We start from the raw sequence: 12409 nt of genomic DNA, 5'->3' as shown, positions 1-12409 counted from the left end.
GGAGAAACCAATTAACCTGACAGTCATGTTTTTGACTGTGGGAGGAAACCGGAGTACCCGGAGAAAACCCACGCATGCACAGGGAGAACATGCAAACTCCATGCAGAGAGACCGGGGCCGGGAATCGAACCCAGAACCTTCTTGCTGTGCACCACTGTGCAGCCCCCTGTTAAAACCCGATATGCCTAATAAAAAGACACAAACGCTTTTTTTTTCTTATTGTCTGAAGTTAAATCAGACCAAACTTAACCAAATTTAGGATTACCAAAACACTAATTGGCTGAGAATGTCAAATTAATAATGAGATCAATTTTCCAAGAGTGAATAGAAAAGTAGAACAGGACTAGATGACAACATATCTCTTTGTTATAGTGTAAAAGCCATTTGGGTTTAGTTGGGGTGTGAGGAAGCCGCCGCTGCAGCGCGGCTCGCTGGAAGGCAGGTGCCACAACGAGGCAGCAGGTATGACATTTAATCTGTGAAAGCTCATGAGCAAACATCAGCAGGTTGCGTGGCTCAAGCTGTGCCAGTATTTACTTTTGCCTATCATCCATTCTGAACACAAATGTCATTTTTTCTTTTTAAACATTACGGTGGCATTTCTCTTTATTTAAATCGGATTGCATAACATTAAACCCATTCGCTGTCGTTTTGCCTGCTGGCCACACAGCGTGCGCGTCGACGTCTCCGGAAGCGACGCAGATTATTTAAGTTGAAGTAGAAATTTAGATTTTCAGGAAATTACTCCTTTTGTTTCTTTAGTGCTTTATATTTATTGCCGGTAAAACTCTCTGCCTGCTCGTCAGAGTGAGCTCTTTCTGAGCAACATGTGGTACCCAGCATGAGCTGCAGGTGGCAGGAAACCAGTTTTTTTCCCCATTCAGTCTGTGTGCAGCACTCTCTCCTCCCTCCCTCTGTTGTGTATCCACTCACACAGATGTGACCTTATGTTTCTATATTGACCACAGGGATCCAGCACAAAGGTCAGCACACCGGCTCCGAGCAAAACGCCAGATGACGATGACCTGGCCAAGGGTAAAGACGGACACCGCATATTTTTACACTTTGATGCATTAATCAGTAAAAGTCTGACGTTGTTGTTTTATAAATTACATTATAAGCCCTTCGTCTCTTATTTTGTTCCTCTAAATGGGGAAAAAAAAGTCAATTTAAAAGCTGTTTGTTTTTTCTTTATTCTTTTTCCTCTCGCAGCCATTGAGTTATCCTTACAGGAACAGAAGCAGCAAGCGGAAACACGACCTCTGACCCTGACCGCCGACCCACCAACCAACACTAACGGCGGCGGAGGGCAGGAGATCCGGAAAGTGCGCGCGCTCTACGACTTCGAAGCAGCCGAAGACAACGAGCTCACCTTCAAAGCCGGAGAACTTATTATAGTTTTGGACGACAGGTGATGTTTCATAACTCACACATTTATGAGTCAGTGCTGCTGAATCAGCTAAAGTCCGCTGGATGCAGATCAACTGATCTGATTGGATAAGTTTAGGGAAATTATGCCTTTTGGAGAATGGGGAAAAAAAACGCTCATGAATATGTAGATTTGGAAACGATGGCAACGTTGTGTCGTTTCTTTCACAGAGCAGTCACTGTAGAAACGCAGTGGAAATATTTTAAAGAGACAACGTGATCATTGAAATCAGATTTGAAGTTGTCTTTAGTATTTCAGCGATTGACACAGCTAGCCTTACAAAAATGGAAAATAAAATAAAACCTGTACATTGCAAAGAATATTTGGAGGATATTACACAGGCGTAAGGAGAGTTTTACCTCCTGACGGTGTTTTGTAGATCCTCCAAACGCTGCTTGGATTGTTTTCTGTGGCTAGCATGCATACGTTCAGCCTGGAAGGCCTTTTGAATTGATCTGCATTTCTGTTATGTTGTATTTTTTTTTTTTTTTTTTGCAGTGATCCAAATTGGTGGAAAGGGGAAAACCACAGAGGAGTCGGGCTTTTCCCCTCAAATTTTGTCACAACCAATTTGAATGCCGACCCAGAGCCAGGTCAGTTGTTTTTTTTTCTTTTTTAATTTACTCTGTAACAGCGTAGCTACCGTACCGTAACAGAAACACGCACATTTCTCCCATGTGCTTATATTTCCCCTTTTCTTCTTGCCTTTCTGCACCGCTACCCGATTTACCCAGGAGCAGATATGCTTCGCTGTCTCTTAATTACTTTCGCTTCCTCCACAGTGGCTTACGTCGAGAAGTCGGCCACTCCGGAGGAGACGAGTCTGGAAATCAGAGCCGAGCCCGAGCCGGTCTACATTGACGAGGTAACTGGTTTTCTGATGAATATGCATTCATCAAGCCACGCCGCCCCCTAATCAACCTGCCGTTTTTCCCTCCGCAGGCGAAGATGGACAGAACGCTGGCGCTCCTGCAGAATACGGATCCCGCAGATGCGACTCCTGACTCTGCAGAGCTGATCCAGCTGGAAGGCACGCATCTAAACGCTGCTGTAGATATAAATCAACTGTTATAATTATCTAAACTGTTTTCTTTCTCTCTCCCTCTGACGGAACAGGTGCATGCGAACAGATGAACCCGCTGATTGATGAGAAGCTACAAGAGATCGACAGGTGTCGTTTTGTACAATTTTCGCAGTATATAAACGCTAGCGTTAACTTAAACGATGTAACGTCCCGTTCCGCGCCGCAGGCATCACTCGGAGCTGTCGGATCTCAACCTGAAAGTCATGGAGGCCCTGGAGCTTTACACCAAGCTCATGAACGAAGCCCCTTACTACGCCGCGTACTCCAAGATGCAGACGCAGTACGGCCCACCTGGCTCTTCTGTGCCCATGCAGGTCAGAACAATTCAATTCACTGAAAACAAAAGTTATTTGTCAAATTATATTGGTGTTTTCAATCAAACTTTATTTATAAACTGTATAAACATCAATATAAAGTAAAATTACTCCTTTCAGAGGAAAAATCTAATGTAGAGATAACAGATATGACACAAAACCCCAATAAATTTACCATAATACATGGCAACACGCACCTGGACACAATAAAAGTCAAATGTAAGAAGCCTACATTTACGTTAAGCATAAAATAAGATGAATGTTAACTGCAAAGAATAAAGTAACTTACCTAAAGATCTATAGAAATAAATACAAATATTTTAAAAAAGAAATATAAGTAAAGGTAGTACGGCTGCACAATATATAATTATGATAGTATTGCTGACATTTTAAATTGCGTAGATTTTGACTGTCACCAACATGGTCAGATGTTTGTTTTTTTAAACTGTTATACACATCACATATTTGAAGTGCATAGATGATTTTTAACAATAGCATTTGACAAAATGTAGTGTCTGTTGTTAGCTTTCACAACAGTTGACTACACGATGCGTTTATGATGCGGTTCATGTTGTGGTGATGTAATGTCCTGTACAAATAAACTCAGTTGATTCCTTCCACCCTGAACAGTCCTCTGCAGTTCTGACATTGCAAAAACTGACATTGCGACGGCTGTTGTGAATGCATATATTGTGCAGCTGTAATACACTGGTAAGTAAATAATGCATAGATAAAATACAACTGGAAGATGGATAAAATTATGTAATTCCTTTGCAGCTTCATCTAAATCCAAACTTTAAAAAAATGTAAAGAAATCAAACGAGATTGAACTCAGCCTCACTAATGACTGGATACTGAACAATGTTCATTAGTAGCTTGACAGGAACTGGCAAGTTTCACAAATCACTAAAGGAAATGGTCGCTTACAGGCTATTTTTTTTATTTTTTAAAAATAAAGATGAGTATTTTTTTATAAGTTGGTTTAAAACAAAAATATGAATCCAGATTGCTGGACAAACAAGAAACGCATCTCCTTGTTGCAAAGCGCTGCCGGTTGTTCCATGTACAGAATCAATAGGAAGCAGAGCCGTCATGCATAATTTAAGGCTGGAGCCGTTTAACAGTTCAGAAAGCTGAAGTGTGAAGATCCGGTGTTCAGACAGAGGTTTTGTTCTGGAAAAAATCTTCTATGCTGCTTTTCTGTAGCTCTGCAATGAAATCACAGCACTTGATGCTCATATTCTGCTTACTTATTCTGATTTATTACAGGGTTAACTAAGAAAATGTTGATAACAAAGGCGTGAAGCGTTGACCGCATTACATTTGGGTTCAGTTTCTACCCTCCGTCTTTGTGTCCCGTTTCTTTTTTTTTTTCATTAGTTTTTCTGGGTACGTTACAGTCAGCATCTTTCCCTCCTTTGAGAAGCTGGAGCAGTTTTTGCACTTTTCAAGCAGCGACTTTTTTTTTTCCTTCTCTGTAATGATTGATGGCGCCGACTCTCTCTGCAGATTTCAAAGTCTATCAATGTCACCGGTTGGGTCTGCACTCGAGTGCCCCTCAGTGCTGTTCTTGCTATTCTTGGGGATTTTTTTTTTTGTTGTTTCAGAAGCCAATTTTAAAAAATACAAAAAAACATTTCACAGTAACCTTTTACAGCAGCAGTTTATATTTGTGTTTTATTTCAGGGAAAATGCCTGAGATCCAGTGGATTTCCACCAACATTTAGTAGTTTTTTTATTCCCGTTTGCTAGATTTTTATTGTATTAATTTTTTATTTTTTTTTACGGAATACCAAAAATGATGTAACTTTGTGAAAGAAAATTAGTTATGAATGTTGAATGAAAATTTACTCATCAGGGTTAATGGATGAGGCATTGAATTTATAGTTTCACTTGGAAAACTATGAGAACATATTAGGGCCATTATGAATAGAATAAAAACAAGAGGAGCAAATTTCTGCCAAAAAATCTCAGAAAATTTCTAGAAAAATAAATTTTTGTCTTTTGGCTTGAAAAAGTTTAAAATTTGCTTGTAAAAAAAAAAAATGTTTAAAATTGGTGTCAGAAATTTTGTAGAAAAAAAAAACCTTGGAAAACCGTTTCGTTATGTAGCTTTAGTCTACTCAATGTCTGGATGTTACTTAATACCTGTTTTTTTAAAAAATTCCTTTTCTTTGCTGTTTTCTTGAGGAAGTACATAATCTTAAAATAATAATTCATATTAAAACCTGCTCTTCATCTCTTAGGCTTACCTTGGACCAGCTGGCGCCCCGTACCTGCCCCCCGGCGGCCCACAGGTTCCTCCTGCGCAGCCTTACTCTCTGCCCAACGACCAGCCTGGACCGCTGCATTCAATACCCCCCACCGTCACAGCGCCCCCTAACAGCCAGGCTGCTCAGCCTCCCTACATGAGGTAAGAAGGATTAGCCACAGGGCAGATCGCAGGCTGTCAATAGGGATTCCATGCACTCCAATAAAAATAACGGTGCCAAAGAGTTTTTATCCCTAGAGCCTTTTCACATTTTTTTTTTTTTTTACATCAGTAAACATCAGTGTGTTTTATTGGAGTTTGTTTTATCTGACTTGATGGGGGCAACACCCTTACCTTACCTGTAAAATAAGTGTGAATTCAAAACAGCCTTGTTTAGTTCTCTTTAATCAAACTCTAGTTTGTTTGTCTGGAAAGTCCAGTTAGTTTGGGGGAAGTGTGAACGTGCAGTCGACAAAAAAAAAAGAAAAAACGGACTCTGATCCGCCTAAAAACCTAGGTGTCGGTTCGGTTGAAGTGAACTCTGGTGCAGTTTGAATTAATTTTTGAATGCCAGGTGGACCAGAGGCCACTAAAAAAGCAGGAGTATACTGCTGGGCATTCTGGGTAAATGCAACCAAAACGAACGTGAGAGTCTGGCGCTAGCGGGAGAAATGACTCTCTGTTGCCAGAGACAAAAGTGAAATCGTACAACCTCTAAATCCTTCTCTACTTCATTTTTGTTTACGTTTTGTGAAGAAGAAAGTTCTTCTGAGGGTTTGGTGTGTTTTCCTTCAGTGGTTCTTGGTGCAGCGCCTCCACAGGCGAGGAGGGGAACAGATTTGTGAAGCGTTTGGATCGTTTGGCACAGTCCAGTGTGAAAGAGAACCAAACCAGAAAATGTAACAAATGTTGGTATATTTATCCCCAATCGAACCGGGTCTACCAGAGCCTCTGACGTGAAGAGAACAGGTAGCACAGCATTTTGAAAGTAGGACCAAAAGTTTTGAGTTTGGCCTCATCTGAACAGAGCACCTCCCTCTATTTGTATCCATTTCGCAGCTTTAGGAAAACTGGACTTCTTATGAATTTAAAGTCCCTTTAAAATGCATAGAATTTCTGTAGGGAGAAACCAAATGTTCAAAGGGTATGAAGGCTTATGCGAGTCACTGTTTCTTAAAACCTAAGAACCTAATGAATCCTAGATGTAGATTTTGTTCAACATCTCACCAATCTCTCATTCCAGTTTGACTCCAGTAGTAAAAGAATTATATGTGTGTTTCCTTCGCAGCAGCGGGATGAACTCCCAGTACATGACCCAAGCTCCCGGTGCTCCTTACCCGGGCCAGGCGGGCGTGGCCATGGATATGTCAGCCTATCACAACGTGGCTAACATGCCTCCTGTGTCTTACCCTGTTGCTGTTCCTCCTCACCAGGCTCCTCCTCCTCAGCAGCAGCCGCCACCGGCAGCGTACTACCAGCAGCCTTTGCTGTAAATCTCTAAACAGCCACGCAGACCTTCAGCTACACTCTTCTGATATTCCAGTTTCTGTTCAATCAGTTGAACTTTGTTTGCTTGTTTTGTTTTTATTTTTTTTTTTATTTTTTTCTGCATTAGGAGACATTCTTTGGCCTTACAATGTTGTTGTTGAGGGAACTGAAATGTGTCTGGGCGAGCACCCGAGTCAGGAGTCAGCTGCCATCTGCGAGGCAGAACACAGAAACACTGTTATTTATCTAACGTATTGATTATCAGCATTTCACGATTCACAGTTCAGCAGAAATACTACTTCCGTACAGTACTACTTTCGACGCGAGTTTTGAAGAATCCCCCTCTGAATGTAACGTTTGGCGCCGGAGACGGGGCGGCTAGACTTCAGACGGACGGGAGAGACGCTTATATTTTACCTTCACACAGCCTCGTTTTGGAACTCACGCAGGGAGATCGGCGCAGCAGCTGCAGCCCTCCGGTCGGCAGACTGCGAGGATTAGGCTCTCGGCCTAATAAAAGAACACGCACGGGCAGGAATAAAACCCATCCTCGCACTTCAGGCAACGCGCAAACAGAACACGAGCCTTGGCAAGAGCAAAATACATTGGCGACTGGCAGGGGGTTAAGGGGGCGGCGGTGTACTTCTTCGCTCCCGACGTGCGAGCCGCGTGACGGCACGCTGCGGCCGGAACGCGTCTGGTACAGAAAGCGGCCGGCGAGGGTAAACAAAGCAGAAAACACCAGATGTACGTGGGCAGGGAGAACTGGGTTCTTCCTAATCAACAAACATGCATGAAAAACTGTAACTGCATGATGGGCTAAATGGGGAATTTAAGGTTTATTTGCAGCAGCTTTCCTATATGATTTAAGCTCCAATCCTGCTTTTGTTTTTGTTTTTAATTCCAAGAGTAAGGTTATTCAGCTCAGTTTTTCTCCTTTGAATTGATGAGAGGAACTTGTGTCTCTCTCTCTCTCTCTCTCTGTCTCTCTCTCTGTCTCTCTCTCTCTTTGTGTGTAAAGCCAGCTCTTCACCTTCACCAGCATCCATGTTTTGAATGTCAAAAATGTTTTAGCATTACTGTAAACGAATCACCGCTTTTCCCACAAACTCGCTGCCTTGCATTCTGCCGAGACATTTATGTAATATGTAGTTTTGCGCTTTTTCTTTTTCTTCCTTCCTTCCTTCCTTTCTTTGTGTGCGTTTGAGGATTTCCGTGTCCGAACTTCTTCATTGTAAATCAAGGTAGGGTTTTCAAACGCTCGTCAAGTCATGGGGGGAACTACTCGACTTTCTTAGTTCGTTAATCGTACAAAATGCGGCGTCATCTGAATGTTATTACATCTCTCTCTTAGTAGGGGTTTCTTCAATTCATTGGAACTTTAGAGTCTCTGTTTATGCAAATGTACATTATTGAAATCTTTTAATTTCGTAACATATTTCAAGATCAAATATGCACATGATTTGATTATATATATATGGCTATTATAAAATGTGTAATTTGCTTTGTTAAAACTAGTTATGTTGTTTTTTTGTTTCTTGGCTTCTGCTTTTTCTTTGTTTAGGTTATTTGCAGAGGTTTTCGGTAACATCTCAACGTGAGACGCCATGCTTTGAACCTTCTGCTGTTTTTCAGATAAAATGAAAGTAGCGTCCATCAAATCTCCCGACCGTGTTGCAGTGACCCCATTCAGCCCCCCGTCATCAGTGGTTTTAGCAGAAAGTGTAAAGTTAGAGCACCCTGCTGTTCTTGGAGTTGTACATTAAATGTGAAAATACCTGGATTTATTTTTCATGTTGATATTGCACCTTAGCTTTGTAAACGTTTATTTACCACTGAATGCCTTGATTTATTATTTTTCTTCTTCTCTAGAAATCAAATAATGGCAAACACGTTGGGTTAGCGACCTCTTTGGATTTGTATAATTCTGTACATTTGAAATATTCCAGAAAAGGTTTCTTTATCCGGGATTTTAAAACTGCTTTTGTAACAGAGCAAACTTATAAATATTCTTTAAAATAAAAGAAATTAAATTAACCTGTCCCTCCTCAATTTCTTTTTTTTTTTGTTTTTAATATTTTTAATCCACCCAGAAAGCATGATTTATTCATTCTCTAACTGCTTGCTGTACTTCTGAAATAGGTGCAGCTGGAATGACGGCGCTGTGTGGTGTTGAAGTGCAAATAAAATCTGCACAGGGGTAAATATTCTGGGTGAGCATTTGCGGTTCCAGACTGTGTGTGGTGGCTTTCCTCAAATCTGGTGCAGGATTACAAAAAAACAAACACACTGCAAGTCTGCCGAGGAAGACTGAGAATGTTTTATCATCTGTTTGTGTTGACGAGGTGCAAAAGCCAGAACTTTCCACCGGGTTGACAAAATATGAATGACGAAATTTAGGACCTAAAATAAACCGAGGGAGAGGATAAACTGGGCCACGTTTTGGCTGTTCTGGAGGAAATCTTTAAATTTTATCCATTAAGTCCAATAATTGAACCAATTGGCTTATTTATTCTGGATATTTTACATGCATACAATACTGAAATTTTTATAATTTTTTTTATATGTCTAGAAAAAGCAAAAATCTCTAGAATTTAAAAACATGACCTCCTGAGCATGTTTGGTAATGGTTGCCAAACTATTACCAAACATAATAGTTTGATAATGTTCTCTAATTCAGTTAAAAAGGGACAAAAACAAAAGTATTTGCTGATAAAATCCAAATTTCTGCATAATTTCACCATAGTAACCAAAGTTCTTGGTTTGCCAACTTTAAATTTGCAATGTAATGGGAAAAAAAATGAAAGTGTTAAACACCATTTGATTTATACACTTTTATAACTAGAACATGTTTGAAATATTCTGTGACGGACCATCAGTGACTTGTCCAGGGTGTTATTTTGATATAAGCCTACTCATTACATCAAGTAGGCTTAAATTAAATATACTTATAGTAATGAAACCACTAGTCAAATATTTAAGTATTTCCCACAGATTAGAGATTCTTTGAAACACAATATGGCTTTATAAAGGCCTTTTATGTAAAAATGTATTATTTCCTAAGAGAAAAACAACTCAAATGTTCTGTACTTGTGAACCCAGTGTTGTGTGTGGAGCCCAAAAGGAGCGGCTGGCCCATGGCGGATATCAGTGAAAGTGCCGCCACTGCATGGTTACGACCATTTTCCCTTTTTTTTTCTCCGCAGCTGTCAAGGTACAAAGTGTTGCTCTGTTTACACTCTTTCATTGATGTCTTTCGAAATGTAAGTTGTTTACAGTGAAACATATACAAAGATAAATTGTTGGGATCTTTAAAAATCTGTTTTCGCATTCACTGTAATTAATTTATGGTATTTTCATCGTGTGCCGAGTGTCTGAAATCCTGGAGTTGTCCATTGAACGTGAACGCAGCACAGCTTGTGATGTGAGTGGAGGAAGAAAAGGAGGAGGAGGAGGAGGGTTAAAAGGCTCTCTGATGCCAGTTCTGATGCAGAGTGGGACCCACCAGCACCTGTTCTCCTCCATTTTGCTGGCGTGAAGCGACGTAAAGCTGGAGCCGGCGGTGCACTGCCCCCCGCCGCCGCCGGAGCAGCCGGAGCCGGAGCAGCAGTTCCAGTGGAGCGGCGCGGAGCGGCAGCCTCCGCCGTGGACCGACGAACTGGCTGAGATGTCCCGGCACATCTACACCCGACACGGGATAGCAGACGGGCTGCAGAAGCCTGTGTTCCAGGTAGGAGGAGAAAACACACCAAAAATAATAATAATAAAAAAAGAAAACAAGACAAAATGTACTTTTTTGAGGATAGTTAGAGAATGATACGTCTTCAGAAGTTTGGAATATTAAGTAAATGATAATAAAAAAAACCGAAACCATAATCTCTCTAAAACTGTACCAGACACTGAAATTAGTCTTCAAAAACTAACACGAACCCCCCCCCACCCAACAGAACCTGAACTCATTACCACTGCTGTCAGTGGTAAGTACTGAACCATTCTTCATCACTCCTAACATCTCCCTGAGGTGTCTTCATCAGTCAGGGAGAGGAGCTCCCCGTATTAAGAAAGAATGAAATTAGGTTCTCAATTATTAAACATTTCCTGATGGAGCTCGTTATGTGATGTATTAGGCGGTTCTGATCGATTTTTTATTTTTTATTTTTTTTTAACGTCCCAGCGCAGTTTACTTTCTTTAGTTGCTGTTTTACAGATCGGTTCTCCGAAAAGCTTAGAAAAAGAAGAAAAAACAAAAAACATGCATTCGCAAAAATATATAATTTTAACAATTACAAATTATGTGTGCGATTTACTGAGCATTAGACTATTTTGGGCATTTTTTTACAATGTGGAGTTTGCACACAAATGGGATTTTACATCCCAAATAATCCATTATTAATACATAAAAAAAAAACACTAAATAAATGAAGATGCCGAAGTTACTTTGACACAACACTTAGTCAATTTTGGCATCCCTCCCTTAGTTCTGCTTTGTGAGCTATTCAAGTGTTTTAAAAAATTTTTTTTTTTTATTGGAGCTTTCCTGAAATCTTCTCTTGAGATCCCCTCGAGGCTTGGGGGGTGCAGATTGAGCTCAGGAAAATCTGAAAGCGTCCAGATGCTCTCTCCACTCACCAGGGGACAGGATGCCACACACACAGACGCAGCTAGAAGAGATAAGAAGTAAAATCGTTTATCATACGTCACTCCTCACTCCCCCACCTCCCCATCCCTTTGCTCTCCACTTCCAGGTGAGGCGGCGTTACCTCATCGCTCTGGAACAAAGTGACTGTGAACGAAAATAGGTCAGCGAGAGGATAGTGACTTACAAAAGTATTGATGTTTTTCCATCTCCTGTCGGGATCGCAACAAAGGCAGAAGATCGCACAAAAGAAATCGCAAAGACGGAATATGTGGGGAAAAATCTTGGGTACAAAAAAAAAATAAATCTGCAAAAGACTCCAATCTGTTATGAATGCTCCCTAAACATTCAGGATGGTTTACGGTAAATCTTATTCACGTGGTATAATCAAAGTCCAGGCCTAAATCCCATTGAAAGTTTGTGGCAAGACCTGGAAAACCGCTGTCCACAGACGCTCCAGTCTGATGGAGCTGCTCAGCAAAGACGTCACTCTGTGGGTGTGCAAACCTGCTGAGAGACACACCTGAAGGGGTCATTTCAGTAAAACATGTTTCTACAAAATATTTCATTCAAAATGCACCACTTTTGTGTTTGTCTATGGCACGAAAACCCGCTAAAATATGTTGACGTTTGTGGCTGTAGCATGAAGAAAGGCGAACTTTTTAAGCTCTCCAGATGAAATGTCTGAGTCGTCCAATATTTCCTGCTGTGTCTTTGAAACTTTGCTCTTTTGGACTTGGTCCTTCACTTGCTGTGTGACTCTGATTCTACGTCTTTTCGCCATCGCCAGGGCAACAGAGGTACCTACTCCAGGCGCAGCCGCCTGAAGAGGTCCGACGGCAGCACCACATCCACAAGCTTCATCCTCAGACAGGTAGGGGTCTGAATCTCTTCGGCGCGGCTGAAGGGATCGTGGGGGTCGTTTGAGTAATTATTTTTTGCCCCATCTAAGCGTCCATCTCTCACTCCTTGTTCCACCCACCTGCATGTCTCACGGCAGTTTGATAAATCCTCTGAAATTCTGGATGCAGTGTGCATTAATAACATTAATAACCCGAAGGTTGTTATTAATGGACCTTATCTGGACACACCTCTTCTTTCTCTTCATTCTGCACCCTATTTTTGTTTGCTTGTACTTTTCTTCAAGTTTTCACATCATTCATTTAAGTTTTTTCCTCCGCAAATTTGGGCAAATTCTATATATATA

The 12409-nt window shown here is 41.0% G+C and overlaps 2 protein-coding genes across 2 annotated transcripts in view; both read left to right on the top strand.

Annotated features, from left to right (window-relative positions):
• Positions 1-6611, top strand: part of stam2 (signal transducing adaptor molecule (SH3 domain and ITAM motif) 2) — a 12244-nt gene extending 5633 nt beyond the window's left edge. Inside the window, 9 exon segments of the mRNA NM_001319339.1 lie at positions 969-1035; positions 1213-1411; positions 1928-2022; positions 2212-2294; positions 2372-2459; positions 2546-2600; positions 2680-2827; positions 5074-5240; positions 6367-6611. Coding sequence (NP_001306268.1) covers positions 969-1035; positions 1213-1411; positions 1928-2022; positions 2212-2294; positions 2372-2459; positions 2546-2600; positions 2680-2827; positions 5074-5240; positions 6367-6571 — 1107 coding nt within the window. The 3' untranslated portion in view covers positions 6572-6611.
• Positions 6612-10026: 3415 nt separating this feature from the next.
• The window catches only part of cacnb4a (calcium channel, voltage-dependent, beta 4a subunit), a 34954-nt gene continuing 32571 nt past the window's right edge, over positions 10027-12409 (top strand). Inside the window, exons 1-2 of the mRNA XM_008432335.2 lie at positions 10027-10296; positions 11993-12076. Of these exons, the coding sequence (XP_008430557.1) occupies positions 10234-10296; positions 11993-12076 (147 nt within the window). The 5' untranslated portion in view covers positions 10027-10233. The remainder of the gene's footprint in view (positions 10297-11992; positions 12077-12409) is intronic.

Source organism: Poecilia reticulata, linkage group LG2, assembly GCF_000633615.1.
Source record: "Poecilia reticulata strain Guanapo linkage group LG2, Guppy_female_1.0+MT, whole genome shotgun sequence".
NCBI lineage: Eukaryota > Metazoa > Chordata > Actinopteri > Cyprinodontiformes > Poeciliidae > Poecilia > Poecilia reticulata.
Note: the sequence above shows the minus strand (reverse complement) of the source record. Positions and strands in the feature narration are given on the sequence as shown.